The 19,751-nt window shown below is 31.1% G+C and overlaps 2 protein-coding genes, 1 long non-coding RNA gene and 1 other non-coding gene across 7 annotated transcripts; 3 read left to right on the top strand and 1 right to left on the bottom strand.

The window, feature by feature from the left end:
• Positions 1–2,896: 2,896 nt before the first annotated feature.
• LOC106326616 lies at positions 2,897–3,469 on the bottom strand. The gene is made up of 2 exons (XR_001267288.1): positions 3,351–3,469; positions 2,897–3,155 (listed from the first exon to the last, which is right to left on the bottom strand). It is a non-coding gene; the product is annotated as an uncharacterized LOC106326616 (long non-coding RNA).
• A 1,994-nt stretch (positions 3,470–5,463) lies between these two features.
• Positions 5,464–5,535, top strand: TRNAC-GCA. Its single transcript has one exon. It is a non-coding gene; the product is annotated as a tRNA-Cys (tRNA).
• A 928-nt stretch (positions 5,536–6,463) lies between these two features.
• Positions 6,464–12,492, top strand: LOC106327630 (phosphoinositide phosphatase SAC4-like). Of its 4 annotated transcripts, XR_001267493.1 has the most exons (17): positions 6,464–6,876; positions 6,950–7,149; positions 7,240–7,405; positions 7,561–7,792; positions 8,038–8,114; positions 8,289–8,476; positions 8,551–8,648; positions 8,868–9,001; positions 9,110–9,238; positions 9,539–9,887; positions 10,028–10,149; positions 10,254–10,364; positions 10,514–10,699; positions 10,966–11,142; positions 11,378–11,492; positions 11,953–12,128; positions 12,261–12,492. XR_001267493.1 is itself a non-coding variant. In XM_013765837.1 (16 exons), exons 1-16 carry the CDS (start codon positions 6,807–6,809, stop codon positions 12,058–12,060), a joined length of 2,490 nt encoding a protein of 829 aa, XP_013621291.1. In that variant the 5' UTR covers positions 6,464–6,806; the 3' UTR covers positions 12,061–12,492. The 4 variants fall into 4 exon arrangements, 3 of the variants coding, with proteins under 3 accessions (XP_013621291.1, XP_013621290.1, XP_013621289.1); XM_013765837.1 differs by having other exon boundaries at positions 6,464–6,872; positions 6,918–7,149; positions 11,953–12,492; XM_013765836.1 differs by having other exon boundaries at positions 9,563–9,887; positions 11,953–12,492.
• Positions 12,493–17,783: 5,291 nt separating this feature from the next.
• On the top strand, positions 17,784–18,282 carry LOC106326620. The gene has a single exon (XM_013764545.1). The coding sequence runs from the start codon at positions 17,848–17,850 to the stop codon at positions 18,229–18,231; it is 384 nt and encodes a 127-aa protein (XP_013619999.1). The 5' UTR covers positions 17,784–17,847; the 3' UTR covers positions 18,232–18,282.
• Positions 18,283–19,751: the final 1,469 nt, after the last annotated feature.

Raw genomic sequence — 19,751 nt, 5'->3', positions numbered from 1 at the left:
ATCGAATTGATACATGTCATTTTAGTGCTTTTAGTTGTATGCTTAAGGAAAACTTACATTTTTGTAATTTAAAATCTTTGTAAAAAATTCAAAATATAACATATAAGAAAAATCTAACATATAAGAAAAATATAACATATAAATTTTCCTTATTTTTGTAATTTAAAGTCGTTTAAATTTTTTTTAAGTATAACATATAAGGTTTCCTCATTTGTGTAATTTTAAATCATTTTAAAAAAATTCAAAATATAACATATAAGAAAAAAATGTGATTGTTTAATTTTTTTTAATAATATAAAATTAAATAAAATGAAGAAGAATGCAAACATTGTTATCAAAACTTTATTATTCATAGTCATTAATTATCATATATATATTAATCTTATTAGGTAATTTCGTAGCTTTTAGTTAAGGAAAGAATACACACTTCTTATATTTTGGGTTAATATAATGTTTCCTAAGAATTGGATTTGGACCAATATTTTTTCAATTGATTTTTAATCTACCACATAAGCTAAATTGTCATCTTAATTAAGTGATACCTAAACATGATCTCTTTTAATTAGTACAAATTTAAGGTTACAACTTTCCAATGATCCTCTCAACTAACATAGGGGACGTTAAACCTTTTCATGAGATGGCCATGTGTATTTTGATGACTTTAGAATAGGTTTTAAGAAACAGTTACGCACCTTTTTTGGTAGCCATCGTTTATATAAATATCACATCATGCCTTGTACCCAAAGTTTTTTCGTATTAAATACAATATATTCGATATATAATAGCCCTATTCAAATACGACCAAGGCTTATAGCAACAAACCATTTAATAATGAATACATAATTATTAATTTCCTACTTTTGAAGTATTTGAATGTGTTCAATGGTGCTGAGAAGATTAATATTATAAACCGGTCTGATTATTTGATCGATTGGATTCGGTTCAAACAATAACAATACAAAACCCTATTTTTAATCTGATTAACATGTTCAGCCACAACATTTATTTAACCTACTATCATTTTTGCTGGTACAATGTTCATAAAGTTAACATGATCTCACCTGCGAGCATGCCAACACCATCAAAACACTTTTAATTTGCCATAGAGAGACATCAAAACACGTTTAATTTGCCATAGAGAGACATTATTTATATAATCCACAGCACTTTCGTATAAGCTTTTCCTTTGTATTGTTTGGCATAAAGAGAACATTCGAAAATTTGATCGTCATCCACTTTTTCTTACTTAGAAGACGTAAATCTTACTTAGAAGACTTAAATATATATATATATATATATATATATATATATACTAGATTAAGATCTGCGCCTTGCGCGGGATAAACATTATATATAAATTATTTTTACATATTATATATTTTTTACACATTATGAAATAATAAATATATATTAAATATTAAAAAAACAGTGACTATTACGTATATTATCAAATTGATGCAAACATATAAATAAATTTTATTAATACAAACACACTTTTTATTTTATATGGCCTATATTTAAATTTAAATTATATTTACATAGATATATAATATATTTTTAATATTGATATTTATTAAATCATTTTTTCTACTCATATTTTTTTGATCATTGTATCTTCTTATAACAAAAACTTTGAATTACTGATAACAATTTTTTTCATTGTGTGATGTTTAATAGTTTTTACAATTTATAATTTTTTTAAAAAAATCAATGCAAAATTTAAAATTTGACTATTAAGTTGTCAATATTTGTTCAAACCTTTTATCAAAAAAATTGTTCAAATAAAACTTCAAAATTTAAAAATTTATGTATTTTATATGGTATATAGTTAATTTAAACGATATTAATATATATATATATATATATATTCATATAGTTAATCGCAATATTTATTAAATGATTCTTTTTATCTATATGATTTTGTAATCATTTGTACTTTGTCATAAAAATATTTAAACCATGGTACACAAAAATTTCAATGTGAGACTTTTACCAGTTTTATTAATTTATAGTTATTTTTAAAAATTCAAAATATCACATATACGGGAAAATATAAATTTTATTATATGGTTAATGTGGTTTTTTAATTTATTTTAATAAGTTAAAATTGAAAAAAATGATAGAGAATACACTATTTTTTAATCAAATCTTTATTATTCAAAATCATTAATTGTCATATATACTTTATTAGGTAATTTCGTAATTTTTATTTATGGAAAGAATGAAGAACATTAATAATTAATTTATGATTAATTTAATAAAAAGCTTATTATATATTTAGATGAACCAACATATTTCTCTAGAGATTCTTATAATCATTGTTGTGATGATACATGGCTACCTCAAATGTTGTAATGTTTCCCTTTTAATATATAGGGAATAGTTATGTTTCCACGGCTTATACGGGGTGAGTAAAATGATATGTGACTCAAGCTATTAATAAAACTATGTGATGAGTCGTATGTAATATACGACTGTCCAATAGCATCCGTAATTATATTTTTCTAAGGAGTTTCTTTTTAAACTATGCTCACCAAAATGCTCTATAATAGCGCCACGTCAGCTTTTTCAAGTCATAAACAACTGCCGCATAGGAATTGGTTTTTTTAATTATTATAAAATTCAGTTTATAACTATTTAAAAGATCCTCAATTAATATATAGAAGACACTAGAGCATCTTTATCCTTAGTTTTTATGAAAATGAAAATAAAAATTAATATCTAACTAATATGTACATTAGGATAGCTATACATATGTATTATGATGTGTTTGATGCGGAGGATAATAACTTATTCGGCTCTGTCTCGTTTTTCTTATGTTTTTAGATGATTATACAATTTTTGATGATGAAAGTTGTGTTCCAAAAAAAATGCAACTTTTGATGCTACTTAACATGTAAAAACAAAAATATTCTTATTATCTCATTAAATTCATAAATAATATAGATATTTGACCAACATTCATTATGATGAATTTTTAGGCGCACAACAACAAAGATGTACGGCAGAGTGAGCAAAAGGATCTCGCACACATAAACCAATAGTTCCCCGTGGGAAATCAGGCGGTCCGCATGGAATTTTACACTCTTCGTTAGTATTGCACCCACCTCTAAATTTACATTCGTCAGGGTTGCCTTTTTCTTCTATCTTCAATACTATAAATTAACCCAAAAAAACGACAATGATCATAAGTTTATTACAATTTTTTTAAGAAATTATGTATTGTTCTCCAGAACATTGTCTACTAATTTGTATGTAGGTAATTCTGTTATAATTAGTTACAGACGTAAATTTCGTCAAACATGTTTTATAAATAACTTAACAAGAGAGAGAAATAAAGAAGTGTTTACTTTTTGATTGGGAAACAAATAGCAAAGAACATAAGATGAGAAGTGCTGCAAGTTGGGACTTTGACAAATCCATCGTTTGAATAATATTTTGATAATCAAAGTTTGTTTTGCTTGGTTTCAAAATAATTAAAAGGGAAGCATGCGTATATATAACAAATGGAATAGTCAAGTCTCTAATACATGATTATTTTTGTCAAATACCAAAATAGGAAATTATTTAATGGGTTGAGATTTGGTAACAGAGACATTCAATGAATAAAGTTTGGTAAAATGTGTAAAGATAAAATTATACTTTTTTGTAACTGTAAAATTATAAATTACCATGAAAATTATATATATGGCAAAGTCCACCAGGGTTTTGAATTTGAAGTTAAGGCAAAAGCAAATGAAGTTAAGGCAAAAAAAAAAGAAGAACTTAAAAAAAAAACTTCAATGTGGATAACAAGAGAAGTTGAACCAAAAGGTAAAATCATCAACATGTACAGATTAAAAACTTAATATGCAAATAATTATGATTAGATCTCAACATATTCTATAGGTAATATATTTATATATATGGTTTTAAGAAGTATACTAATACTAATTTAATAACTGAAGATTGCTTGCAATATTATTCTAAACATTGATTAAAATAAGAAGCCTTAAAAAAAACAAGCAAAATCAAGTGGGAAAATTAAAATAATAATCCTTATCTACACTAAAATTGTAGAAGTAAATTTGCGGATTTGTCATTTTCTCCATAATTTTAAGATAAGTCATTAGTTTAATTAATATTATTTAATATATTTATATATATATATTTATCATGATATTTAAGATAATTAATAAAGAAATATTAACTAATTCTACCAATATACATATACTATTATTTTCTAAAAAGTATTTTAATATATATACTTATCATGATATTTAGCATATTTAATTAATAAATAGATATTATCATATTAACAATAGATATTAAACAAATTCTACTGATAATAATATCATAATTATGTTTATCTTATACTTAGTTATGATTTTAATAATTAATATTATAGCAGTTTCTCCGATTCTTATCGAAAATATTGATCCAAATACATATTATTACAAAATTAAAGTTAAGATTAAAAGTAAAGCATCATTAGAAATATCTTAAAATATAAACTGTATACTTATGTTAAATATTTTATGTATTTTGACTATTAAAAGACCATATTCCTAACCTACAATAAATTAATATTTAAACATGATGAACATAAAATTATATTTTGATCCGTAAAATCACAAATGTTATCAAAATAATATATTTAAAACTAAAATAATAAATATTATATAAACGACAAAATAGAAATTAACCCAAAAATATTAAAAGTATTTGGAAGAATGAAAAACTAGGATAAAAATATTAAATAACATTAAAATTGATAAATAATAAGCATATATAAATATAATCTAAGAGAATATAGAGATAATTTTTTGTTATTTATTATTTTATATTTTTGTCTCACTGTTTTTAAAATATAAATTATAGATAATATATAATATTTATTGGCTATTGTTATTATGTTGATGTTTTATGCATTGTGATTGTTTATACTCTTTTCAATGCCACCGGGTTTTTTTTTCAGTTCGCAAATACAATAAGTGTTTAGTTTCAAATTTAAGAATGATTTGATTAGTGCAATTTTATGATTCTACGTCTCATAAATAAAATATAAAACATTAAAATTTATATCTAATTTAATAATTTGAAATTTGTATAAAATAAACATTTAAATTAAAATTTGTTAGGTATGTATGTTAATCCACATAAGGTGCATACCATAAACTAGTTTTATATAGTATAAACTAAATCTTAAAATACTTCCCAAACTAAATTCGATTAGTTAATCTTTCAGTTATTGTATTTTTCTCCCACATTCTAAATATTTTGAATGACATTTATACTAATCTACTTATTAATGAATTGTCTTCTCACTCGTCATATATATATGCATTCAACCTTCAATATTTTTTGCTTTATTTAGCATTGGAAAAATGGGAAGTGATTTTGCTGAGAAAATGCGTACTAGATAATTAACTAAACCATGTGAGGTTGTAGAGAAATTATTGACAACTTATATATCAACATGATGGGTCCATAGCTCAGTGGTAGAGCAATTGACTGCAGATCAATAGGTCACCGGTTCGAACCCGGTTGGGCCCTCTTTTTAAAATATTAAAATAAGACATTATTATTTGTTGTTTTTAGAATATATAACTCATGGGTCAAGTTGGTTGGGGGATAAGAGATCGGTGGGCTAGTAAGGCCCAATAAGAGGATAAGCTGATTTCTAAAGTAATCAAGACCTGATGAAGAAGCCTTTAACCCCCATCGTCTTATGAAATGTTAGTGGCGCTTCTTTCAAGTCTTGTTAAAAATTGCTTTGTAGTTTGTACGTGGTAGGTTTATGAAAGTTGCTAGCTTTTTTTTGTGTGTACAAAGCCTTGTGTGTAAAAGCAATATTAATACTGTAGTTCACTACTAATCACACTAACAAAATGAGTAATTACTATAGCAATAATTTAGATCAACTAAGCTGTCAATGTTGCGTATAAATGTGCATATTATAGGGCACCAATCAAGCATTTGTTCAATATACAGTATTTTATTTTATTTCCGACCAAAACGTCTTGTGGTGCTGCACCGTGCTTAGTTAATTCATATTCAACCGAACACGCTAAGCCCAACAAAAAGGAAAGATAACAATCCTTTACATCATATAGTCAAATGTCTTAGTCGGACAGAACGTGTGTTTGCATGTCCTTTTTACCATCAGTATTGTTTTTCATTTCTTTCAAAATGTGTGTTGGCGTCAGCATCTCTCTGATAATCTAATCTAAACATGTTTAACTTTGCTAAAAATGAGTCACTAATGATTTGGTTAAGAAAATCAGGATGTCAATAAATATTAAAAAAAAGGAAGGAAAGAGTGACAACTTGAGGAAAGTGTAGCCATTCCATAAGAGCCGAGACAGCTGTAGGTTATAGCATCGTCACGGGCTATTATTTATTTAATCTTATTAATTAATTTGGTTGCAAATCCCTATAAATAAATAAATAAAAATAGAAAATTGTGGCTTTCGTCGTCTCTTTCTCTCTTCTCGATCCAAATCTTCTCCTCCCTTCCCTCTGTCTGACACAGAAACAAAAGAAAACAGCTGAAACATATCATCACATCATCTCTCGCTGCTTCAAATTATTCTCCGAAAAATGAATCCCAATTCGTCATTCCACCTTCTGATTTTCGGAACATGAGCTTTCCTTCTTCCTTTTTTTGCTCGAGCTTTCTAGTATATTGATCTCCTTCTTCGTCTCTGTTCCCGAAAGTCGCATTCTTTCGGTTCGAGAGAAGCACCACCAGAAGAAGAATCTTTCTTTAGATTGTTTGCAAGAGTGAGTGAAAAGTAACGAGCTTTGGCTCTCTTTCTTTGTCAATGGAGAATGGAGGCTCTCCCCTTCTTGGCTCTATGCAAGAGTTTAAACTCTTTGAGACTCAATCGGTAAAACTACACACATAGCTTCCACCTTGAGTCTTTTCTTGCAAGATGATATCTTTTTTTTTTTTTTTTTTTTTTTTCTTTTACATGATTGGTTGGAATGGTAGTGGAGTGTATAGAGTACTCAAGATAGACCGCCTTGATGCGTCTGAGCTTAACGTCAGTGAGGATTCTACTGCTTATACCAAGAAAGAATGCTACGAGTTGCTTAAACGGATACACGAAGGAAACAAGGCCACTGGAGGGCTTAAACTTGTCACTCTCTGTTATGGCATCATTGGTTTGTGTTTTTTTTTCTTTTTTTTTTTTATGTTGAGTTGTGTTTACAGGAACCTTGATGATTTTAATTATTATTTTTGTGTGGTCTCAGGGTTTATTAAGCTCCTGGGACCATACTATATGCTGGTTATAACTGAAAGAAGAGAGATAGGTGACATTTGTGGTCACAGGGTCTATGAAGTGTCCAAGAGTGAGATCATCTCATTGCAGAATTCTAGCGTGCTTTGCAACATTGCGAATTCAAGAGACGAGAACAGGTATCTTTTGTTTCATTATGACTTTCTTTGTTGTTGAGCAAAGGTTGTGTTTTGTTTGGTGAAAAGAGATAATGCTGTTATTGCACACCTCCACTATTTATATGAACTGAAGCGATTTAACACTTGGCGTCTCTTTATCTGTTGTTGGTTAACAGGTACAAGAGGCTCCTTTCTGTAGTGGACCTTACAAAGGACTTCTTTTTCAGCTATTCTTACAACATAATGCGAAGTTTCCAGAAGAATATGTGCGACCATGAGAGTGCCAGTGGTGGTACCACCCTCTATAAGAAAATGTTTGTGTGGAACGAGTTCCTGACTCGTGGTATTCGACATCATCTTCGGAATACCGTGTGGACTGTCGCATTGGTGTATGGTTTCTTTAAGCAGGTAAGAATTTGTATGTTTTCCTCCTGCACCTCACTACCAGAGCAGAAAGTTTTCCCGAATCAAATAAAAAAATTCATTTCTTTTCTCAGCAATTAGTTATAGCTATATATCAATTTTGATATTCTTGCCGTGCTATTTCAAATACAGCTATGATACACTAGCATCTTTATTCTCAGATACCTTGATAGTTTCACAGTGCTGTTTAGATTCATGGGTGCTGAAACTGGATTATGTTATGCATGTAGACATCACTTTCTGAGGCTGGAAGGAATTTCAAACTCACTCTTATTGCTAGGCGTTCCCGTCATAATGCTGGAACAAGGTATCCGCTTTCATCACTCCCTAGTTTCGTGCTCTTTGGTAAACACGACTGTTATAACTTCAAATAATGGCCACATTGTTAATCACAGAAGAATACATGCGCAAGCATTGTTCAATATTACGACTTGTGGTAGTTATTGTGCTTCTTTTCTTCTAAACCCCCTTCTGATCTTAGGTACTTGAAACGAGGAATAAACGAAAGTGGCAATGTTGCTAATGATGTCGAAACGGAGCAGATACTGTCTGAGGACGTTCCTGAAGACCATCCCATGCAAATAAGTTCTGTTGTGCAGTATCGTGGCTCAATCCCTCTATTTTGGTCACAGGAGACTTCACGGATGAATCTTAAGCCGGATATAGTATGTAAGTGTTATCATACTGCCTGGTCCCTTCTCTCTCTCTCCCCTGTTTTTGAATACCTCAGTGTCATTTTCCAGTGTCAAAAAGGGACCTGATCTATGAGGCAACTAGACTTCATTTTGAGAACCTTGCAGAGCGATATGGAATCCCCATCATTATTCTGAACTTGATCAAGGTGAGTTGCCTTTTCAAGCTTGCTTTCACTTTCTTATCATCTTTCATGTCTTAATCATTTCAGACTAGGTATCTTTATTGGCAAGTGATGCTTCTTCTTGCACTTTAATCTACTTAAAATGTTAACGAACAGAACTAGTGTGTGTGCATTGTCATTTTGATACTCTCACACCTCAAAGCTTTCACTGATTTTTTTCTGTTGCTTTGGACAATCAAATAGACAAAAGAGAGGAGACCCAGGGAGTCAATTCTCCGGGCAGAGTTTGCCAATGCAATTGACTTTATAAACAAAGATCTGCCTGAAGAAAATCGTCTAAGATTCCTCCACTGGGACTTGCACAAACATTTTCAGAGGTATCCTTTTAAATTCGCGTTCCAGCTGCTTCAAATAATGTATTTGAGAAATACAACTTTATATAAAAACCAGTTTTCTCTTTTCTCCTTTCTCTGTCTTTATTTCAGCAAAACAGCGAATGTGTTGGCACTTCTTGGCAAAGTAGCTACATGTGCTTTGATGCTAACCGGTTTCTTTTATCATCAAGTTACCCCATCAATGAAGCTCGAGGGTTATATGAGCTCCTCTTCTTCTGAGTAAGCCTTTTTGCTTGAGCTTCTGTAACTTAATTGTTATTCTAAGTAAGCCTTTTGGCTTGTCAAAGTAGTTATGGAATCATTCTTCTACCTTAGTAGTCCCTACTTGTTTTCCTGCAAATGCGAATAACTTGTTAATATTCGATCAACTTTCCGTAATTGTGTTACTTTTTAGAAATGGTATAGCATTCAACTACCACTTGGTGGAAAATGATTTAAAAAATAATAATTCTCTTAGAAAAGTTATTTTCTGGCTAACTGTATATTAGTTCTTACAATACTGATGTCTTAAAATTGCCGGGCCGAAATGTCTCCACATAATAGTTCTGACGATGATTGTGGGGAATTTGATTCCGTTGAGAAGAGTTTTCCCCCTAAGAATGTTGCTAGTGGCGATTATGATGGCAAGCCTGGTAGACTCCAGAGGGGCGTGCTGAGAACCAATTGTATAGATTGTCTTGACCGTACAAATGTTGCACAATATGCATATGGTTGGGCTGCTCTAGGTCAACAGCTCCATGCCTTAGGAATTAGGAACGCTCCAACAATAGAACTTGATGATCCTTTGTCAAGTTCATTAATGGTTTTATATGAGAGAATGGGAGACACACTAGCTTATCAGTATGGTGGATCTGCAGCTCACAATAAGGTAAACCTTTTTTCTCCTTGTCCAATTCCTGACAGAGCATCAGATTCATTTGTTCATTTCAACTGCCTTAAGTTACCATTATGTTCGCTATTGTTTGGATACGCTTTGTCGATTCTTATTATTTCTGGTGTGCACAATAGGTCTTCAGTGAGAGGAGAGGCCAGTGGAGAGCAGCAACCCAGTCACAAGAGTTCTTGAGGACTCTGCAACGCTATTATAATAACACATATATGGATGCGGATAAGCAAGATGCCATTAATATGTAAACTACTTTATGTCACCCTCTCTCTCATATAAACATGTTACGCCATGATATCCCAAAGTCTTACAGAAATTCTTTGGGCCTTTGTGACTTTCTATATTCAGATTTCTAGGTACTTTCCAGCCTGAACAAGGGAAGCAGGCGGTTTGGGAGTTGCGTTCAGATTCCCAGTCAAATGTGCAAAATGTAGAGATGAACATGGGGGAAGATGAAAGGTAGGTTTCTGTGACTACAACCATGTAGGTATATGCATATATAACCTGAGTCTGATCTGTTATTTAGTAGATGAATATCCCATCTTTATTAGACTTAAAAGTGAACAAAATATTTTTGAATATCACATATCTTGAAACTATGTTTCCAGGTTTTTTGTGAAGAGGTGCTTATCAGATGGGAATATTCTCCATGAAGGTCGCACACCTATGTCTGCGATGAGTAGCAAGCATGAAAGCATATCACGTAAAGGCTTTGAATCCTCACACCAGGTGACTCATATAATTTCAGAGTCGTCACCAGACATGCCAGCTGTTGGTTATGTAGCATTATCGAGGTTTGTTTAACTTTCTTACATTTTCTCCTGATCATAGCTAAATAATATATGTACGTTTGTTTCCTTTAAGCTTGAGTGTCTATGCGATGTATGCATTATAATTTTCGGTGGGTCTAGCACTATTCTTGTGCATGTCAATTCTATCCATATTTAAATTAATGAGGTGGTTGTGTTTCTGCATGTAGTCATAGAATTTGTGTGTGCTAGTACATAGTGACACTTGTTTCTCTTGTTTGTCTGAATCTTCAGCTGTAACATCTTTGTAGGTGTACTCCGTCAATGCCTAGCACATATTTTTTTGGAGATGCGCGGAAGGTTCAACATAATGGTAGTAACTCCAATTACTTGTCCGAACAGGAAGACATGTCTAGTGTCTCAAATTTTGTTGATGTCGAATGGCTTTCTTCATCGGAAAATCTATGCGATAACGATCAATCGTTAAGGTAAAAGTACTGTGCATTAAAGAGAGCAATATATGATTTTAAGCAGTCGATTGAGCAATCAAATCTCCTTATATAGAAGCTTTAAATTTTCTATATCTATAGCATCATATTGGCCATTATCGTAAAAATCCATGTCAGTCCAAAAATTTTACATATCCAAGGGGTTTTTCATCATTGATGACTATTACTTATGAATGATCAACAGTTTTCTGAATTCACATTGCTGTTTTGGTAGGCCGCCAGTGCTTGCAAGCTATTCAACAGCAGAAATGTCGTCATCAGAGAATATCATCAGTGAAGCAAAACAGCCACCGCCAGCTATGAGCGAGAGTGGATCAAGCAGCAGAAAGGTCAGTATCTTCCCATTTCTACTCTGCATATCTCCTAGCGAGTTTTGTACATTGAGAGTTGGATTTTCTTGATTCTGAGTTCTAGCTCTCAGTATTTTATCTTCTCTGAAACTTGGATGAACCATTGGCTAAAAATGGAATAGAAGTTAAAACTCTTGAACGAGCTCAAAGTGGAAGTAGCTGCTAATAGGAGTTAACAAGCAGATGATATAAAAAAAAAAATATATATATATATATAACTGAACCTGGGACAAATAGATAGTTATGCCGACTATCTTATATTTACAAAGTTTATACTCCTCTGTTTTAAACTTAAAATAGCGTGAAATGGTTAGAGTCTTAGCCAATCTGTTAGTTAATGAAAATAAATCGTCTGGTGAAGTTCTCCCAGCAGGGTGATTCATACGGTAATGTATTGTATCATACATCTTCACTTGAAACTTCACATTTCCTTTGGCAGGGAAAGGAACCTATGGAAGCGGAACCGTCTGTACACACAAAAATTTGCGATGATTTTACAGATAGCTTCAAACAATGGGTAGCATACGGAGAAGCACTCTGCCATTGAAGCTCTCTCAACTTTCCATTTCCAACAAGAACCTACTTTACCTTTACCTTTTACTTCACCAACTTATGGTCTTGTCACTTGTGGACATTTGGGTATTACGGTGCAAGAATGGAGAATGGACTATTAGAGAGGGATTCACAGTGCCACGTTTTTATACTTCAGTGATGACCAACAGTCAAAAGAGGTAACACTACAAAGAGGAGAGCAAATAATAAAATAGCTGAGGAAGTTTGAGTTTGCAGTCTAGCAGAAGAATAGGGTAACACTTATCTTTGTGGAGAGAAATTTATGATAGTCTGAGACTTTTGTTAGAGAGTCCTTCATTGTTTTGGACTTTTTGGTTTGAAGTTTGCTGTAAATATATGTTTCGTATTAAATCCTTTTTGTAACTTCTTATCTTTTCCATTTGTAAAAAAAAGTGCATTATACGAAGCATCATTTCAACTACTAGTCTACAAATGTTTAAGCTCGTGTGTCAATTGCAACAGAATCAGTGACAATACGTCAAATATCGAATAAAAGAGCAGTTATTAATCTTTGCAAGTGGATAGGGAAGCATAGGTCAACAGAGACCAACTTGATTCTGCACATGTCCTTCCTGTTTGGTATAGTTGACGATGGTCGATGTCTCACATGTGTAGGACATTAATTTTGAAACTATTATTCAGGATTTTGCGTAAATACAGCTCGATAAAACCGTTTCTTATGATTTTTTTTAGATGACTACTGCTGTTTTTCCAATGTCAAAGTATAAAAACTTTGCTAGAAAAGTTAAGAAAAAGGAGAAACACAACTTAAGTATTTTTATGATTCTGGTGGTTACATTTACAAGAAATCAGTTGCTAAATCTATTTTTTTTCACTTTGTTTAGTATTTTAGTTGTAGTAATAATTTTTTAATTTGCATGTATTTATATGTTGGATGGCTTATTTTAAAATTATGTCCCAGGGTCTACCAAATGTTTGAGCCAGCGCTGTGTGTAGTGAACAATCTTTGTAATCAGAAGAAGGATTTACATGCTGATGTTACATAATATATGTTTGAAAACAACATTGTCCAATCATCTAAGTTGGTAGAGACTGGAGGATATTATTTCTTATGATGATTACCAATTCGAAGCTTCTCTCTTTTTTATAACCCTGGTGTCAGAATTATTTCTTAATTAGTCCATAATTCATACAGTATCATATACATAATTACATGTATCTCCGCCGTGTGAAACATACATTGGATTTGCAAAAAAAAATGGTATTAAAAGATCCTTATTTAGGAAAAATAATTTGGAAGAAATAGGGTTAATAATACAGGGAGAACTTTTGGGTTTCAGACTATAGTTTTAATGATATATTATTTTGAATACAGGGTCCTCGCTCACCAACATAGACTTAAGGGGGGATAGAATCGGTTTATTAAGCATTTATTGTACTCTAGGTTTTGTTTTAAACGGTTCCTCAAACACATGTTTGGTTTTATATCCAGAGGCCATGCATCACTTAAAAGGGGGAACACATGTGTGCATTCCCCCCTTTGATTAAGGCAATCAAGAACCAAAGCGAAGTAAAAAACAATTTATAAAATATGTACTTTTAAAAGTTCAATATGATGTAACTACATAGTTTTGATAGTGTATATAGAAAGGTTTGCAATCTAAGTTTTTTTTAATCAAATCAATCTTAGTTTTATATAAGTTTGATATGACAATTATATCTTTAATGAAGTTCGGGATCAAATTTGATATCTTTAACTAAAAAGAGTAGATTGAAGACATTCAAACAAATAAAACAGTCAAAATCAGAGTAAAAATTATTAAGACTAAAACTTTTGATATGACTTCAGGTTATAAAAACAAGAAGAGAAACATAAGCAAAAGAAAATCAATTACGAACACACAATCTATTCAATTTTGTTACATACTTTCACTTATTTCTTTGGTCTAATTCTTGTGAAAAAGCTTTGAAAGTGTTAGTACTAAACTATTCCTTTTAGAATCTTTGGCCACTCCTTTTTCATTTCAAAACTAGATTTTTCATTTTTCTCTAAAAATCATTCAATTATTTGTTTTGCGCAAGAAAGCCTGATTTTCTAACTATTCATATTTACAAATACTGACAATTAGTGTTTTATACGATAATTATGATAAAAATGATAATTGCACCATCAATATGATTTTATTTTTATTTCTGCAAATTTTGTTTTTGTCAATAGAAATTTTTTTAGCTTGCCCTTTCAAAAAAGAGAAATTTATTTCGCTAAACGAGATTGTCTCTACATCATATATCTCTTTTATTAAAACAGAATCATTCTCGTGGATCCAACGATTTTCGTAAGTTTTAAATTAAATATATTTTCATATTATATAGTTAAATCTACTCTTTTAATTATGGAAAATAACATTATACTATTAAATATATTTCCAAACAACACAATAACTATTGATATTATAAATTAAATTTTGTTAAAAAAATACTTTCGCGCTTATAAACGCATGTCATAGTCTAATATTAACTTAAAACGGTGATTCAAAGACTATTTGTCTTTTAACTTTTAAGAACAATTGTTTAATGACCAATTTTTCTTTTAACTTTTCTTATTTTAAACGAGATTTTTTCTTCGCTAAACAACATCGTCTCTACATTATATCTCATTTGTTTTGTTATTTTGTTGAATTACAAAATTTCTTAGAAAAGAAGCGTTTGTTCAATCTAATTTGAAGGAGAACACAACAACCAAAGTCGTTAACGTTTTGGCGAAGAAAATTAAGCCGTCTAAACGGTGTGCATACGGCGGAGTCCGGACCCATGAGATAAATAGTTGGTATATAGCTTGACGCTTTGGCATGTGAAGAGGCCGCCAAAAAATAAGAAGTTGAATTTTCTCTAAGAAATTTAATTTACATAATGTTCTGAGTAGTGGTTGCTCTTCTATTTCATCTTTATTTAGATTCCACCATTTTCTCTCTCGCAGTTCTAGTTAACACTATCTGTAGTATAATAAGAAGCTTGATAAAAAAAAAAAAATTATAAGTAGATAAACTAGGAGGTGTAATTAAATATTAATATTTTGATTACATGATTAAAAAGATAGCCGATTCTCTTATGTCGGCATATTAGGATATCATATCTTTTTGTAAAAATGAAAGACAAATCTTCGGGAACTCACATGCTATAACAGTAGTCGCCAATACAATGTAAATAATAATAAAACTACACAAAAGAATAATGTCGGAGTCTAGTCTAACCACAACAAAATGACAAAGAAATTGCAATTTTAATACATATATTTTGTAACATGTTATGTGTAAGCCTTTGTCAAAAAAAAAAATGTTATGTGTAAGAAATAGGATGATAATTCATAATCTAAAGAAATAATAGTCTATATAGTATACTAGCTAGCCAATCACATACCTAACAAATAAGAACTCGAAAAAGCACTTTAAAAGTCCATGAACCATCTCCTTTTAGTTGTTGAATTAAAACATTATCATCAAGTGATTAGGTAAAGTTTATAGTTTTCATTTATATGCCTCCTGGACACTTGTTTGGAAATGATTAACAATTTCACATTTATTTTCCCAAATGAAAATACTATATAAATAACAAAATGTTTCATATTTGGAATGTGTTCAAACTTAAACTCTAGAAGAACATAAATATTCACCATGAATATTGCCGAAAAGAAAAAAAAATAATTCGCTCAAACGGTTGAAACTAGAGGCTATAGCAAAAGTTAGTTTCGCGGATCTGGCCTCGAACCTACGTGACGTGACGTTCGGAGAGTAAGGCCTGATTTGTGTAAACGCATCGATTACGGATGTGGTTGCAGAAGTTTACGAATGCAAGTGATTGTGATTGTAAGCGTTATCAAGCGATTTGCATAATTGGTACAACAGTTAGAAACTGATGGGTTTGTCAGATATTTATAGCTGATTAACTATCAAATACAGCAACAGTTAAATAAATTAACAATATTAATATTTTATATAATTATAAAATACTAAAAATCATATTATTATAAATAATAAAGTATATATTTATAAAATCATATTATTATAAATAATAAAGTATGTATTCATACTAAAAATCATATTATTTTAATTTTTTTAAAAAATATTTGTGGATTTATTTATACATGTGTATATATTAATTACTAAAATTAATGCATTTTTTGTTTTAAAGTTTTATAATATAAATTAAAATATAAGATATATTAGTATTTCTATTATTTAAATTTTCAAAATAATTAATATTATAGTTTTTTTATTATAAGTTTCTTAAAAATATTTTTATTTATTCTTGCGCAACTGTCCGCAACTGCTAACTGGAATCAGCTTTTGATTTTCAGAGTTTAGGAGTGATGTTAAGCAATTTATAGTCTTTTTGTGATTTTTGTAATTCTTCCAAAAAACGCTAATTCATAGAAAATCGACATTTTTTTTTGAATAAAGGAAAATCAACTTTACATAGGAAAAGATGGGAACTCCCTACATCAAGAAAACAAATATCAATTTGTGATCATCAAATAGAAATACTGTAATTTCATGGAAAATGAAAAGAAATAAGAAAATCAATTAATAATACGATGAAATCAAGTGGAAAAAAGAATATAATGAAAATTAAACACATATACAGAAAGTCATGCAAAATTATAGTCTACACACTCGAACGTCCTTACCACAATGTAGTTTGAAACGTTAGCAAATTTGTAAATCATTATGGAGCAACAGAGCAATGCGAAAGTTTAATGGGGCCTGAGGCGAATATAAAAATGGGGCCCTTTTATAAATTTTTTTTTATCATAGTACAATATATATTTGAAAAAAAAATATTAAGACAATAACTTTAAAAAACTAAGACAAAATTTTTCTTCCCTCTTTTTCAATAAACTCTTTAATCAAATTATTATAATCTAGATTCCTAACTAATTCTCTCTCGATCGATATAATTGCTAGACCATTTAATCTTTCTTGTGACATGGTTGATCGAAGATAAGACTTTATTAGCTTTAACTTGGAAAAGCTTCTTTCAGCAGTGGCGACAGAAACTGGAATCGTCAAGATTGGTATATAAAGCTGCACTTTTTCCTTTTTATTTAGGAGTTTGACATATAAAACATATATTCATTTTTTCAATTTGGAAAATTAACAATAAAATAAAATACTCATTTTTTAAAAAAGCAATGTAGATAATTGAACTTGTATTGAATAATAAATGACAAACTTAAACCAATATACTACTAATAATTTTTGGAAATTTGGGGCCCTAAAAGAACTATATATTTTGGGGGCCCTAGGCGAAAGCCTTTTTGGATACACTTGAAGCACGGCTCTATGGAGCAATGATGTATATGGTTGACGACTGTGATAACAAAAACTTTTGGAGTGATGTGAGTCTATAAAATGCATGTTTTTTTATATAAAGACCAAATAACTTTTAGCGTATGTGACATAACAAGAACTTTTGGAGTGATGTGAGTATATAACATGCATGTTTTTGATATAAAGACCAAAAAAAACTTTTAGCGTATGTGACACTCGCTTTATCTTTCTAATCGATGATCATATTTTCTCGAATAAATTGCCTCCGACACTATGAAACATAAATATCATAATTAACGTTTGCTTTCCAATTCGGTTGTAAAAATCACGAATCTACCCCTGTCGGCTTAATATAAGAACCCTAGTTCTCCCTTCTATTTTTGACATAAACATCTCTCTCCTTCTCTCCCCCACTCACCGGAAACTGACTCCGACGTACATCTCCGGCTTCACATTACCAAACCAAGTTGAAAATGATGAAAGGAGTCAACAAACTGATGAAGCTGAAATCAGTTTTGAAGAAGGTCAACTCGTTCAACACCAAGCTGAACCAACCACCGACTCCAGCCTATCACGGTCGCTCCTCCTCCGTGAGTGCATTTCCCTTAGAAGACCTTCACACCGTCTACGTCGGCAGAACACGGCGTCCGTACCAGGTGAGCTCTGATGTCGTGAGCCATCCGCTCTTCCAGCAGCTAGCGGCTATGGATGGTGGATGCGGCAGCGAGGACGGTTCGATCGCCGTGTCGTGCGAGGTTGTCTTGTTTGAGCATCTCCTTTGGATGCTTGAGAACGCCGACGCCGACGAGTCACGCCCAGAGTCGGTCCACGAACTCGTCGAGTTCTATGCCTGTTAACTTCTCGTATGATTAATTTAGGTGAAAATTATACTACTAGTGATTTATATATGTTTGTATATTCTATACTCAGTATACTTTACACACAGCCTTTTGTTGAGATCTTTCTTCTTCTTTTAAATGATACAAAAATAAATAAATAAGTATATATTTCAATGTGTAAAAATTGTCGTGCAATCTGTAATATAAAAATGTTGTTTTATTAAAAAAAGTTGCAATGTCAATGTAGATCAATTAATAGTCGTTCAAATCAGTTGCCGGACTCTGCAGGCGCGAAGAAGATCTAGATATAATGATGGTCTGATCAACGGAAATTACATTTGATTGACGCGATTTGCTCGATTTAGCTATTAAAGCGATTAAACGCTCATAATTAGTCAAGATTGATCCATATATATCCCTTTGCATGGATTACTAAGGGTTTAGCCATCTTTAAGGGATTTCAAATACAAGGAAGATTGAGAAGAACTTAATGTTTGGCCGAAGGGAATTAAGCCTAAAAGGGCAGACCATCCGAATAGGCTATTGGTACATTCAATACATCTTAACTTCTTAAGAAGAGATATAGATATCCATTTAGGGTAAGCCATAGTTACGACCATAAAAAGGAGTTCTAATGATTTAAAAAGCTAATATAATCATAGAAAATGAGTTTGGCTCAAAAAAAAAAAAAATCAGCTTGTTCATGAACAGTGTTAGATAAACTATTTGGAGCATATATCGAGAACTGTCTAACTCAAGACCATTCAACTTGTTTCAGGCTGAATATGTGCATTAGAATGAGACTGAAAAATCATTTTAAAAGAAATAGTAAAAATTAGTTGTTAGAATGTCAGTTGGGGCGAGCAAAATTTTTAGTTGAAAATCTTTCAAATGATACAATAACCAATAAATATTTAATTTAATATGAAAAAATTGTCTTAGATTTTTTAATATATAAAAATGTACAATGTCAATACAAATCAATTAATAGATTGGATACATATGCTGGTCTGTCAAATGAGCTGACCAGACTTTGAGAGATTAGCCAGTAAGATTTTATACGTTTTACAAAATTGTTATTAATCTTTATCACAATATTTAGAAAAAAATATTATACAATTATATAATGAATAAATATGTAGTATATAAATAAGTATTTTTTGAATATAATATTTTAAACTCAATATAGGCTCCCATTATTAGCCGAGACATTGTTTTATATGAACATTCGGCGGGTACAGGAAGTGATGGCAAGCAGGGTTCTGAGGCAATGCGATCACCAGAGGCTCCGGTAACAAGAAGACTGGCCAATACCATTGTTACGCCATCTCGGGTTGATATTCCTATAGAAAAAAATGTAACTAAACGTGTAAAGGAAGCTATTCGAGCGCTTTCATTTCCTGCCTTAATCGATCAGGAGCTACAAGAGGGAGTTGGGGATAAGCAGATCATAGGTGCCCTGAGTGACATGGAGATTGCTGATCCGCATGATGGCGAGATGATGGAGTGTGACGTGTGTGATGATGATCTCTTAACTT

Source organism: Brassica oleracea, chromosome C2 (assembly GCF_000695525.1).
Source record: "Brassica oleracea var. oleracea cultivar TO1000 chromosome C2, BOL, whole genome shotgun sequence".
In the NCBI taxonomy this organism is placed as follows: Eukaryota; Viridiplantae; Streptophyta; class Magnoliopsida; order Brassicales; family Brassicaceae; genus Brassica; species Brassica oleracea.
The sequence above is the reverse complement of the archived record's forward strand: the minus strand, read 5'-3'. Positions and strand labels throughout refer to the sequence as shown.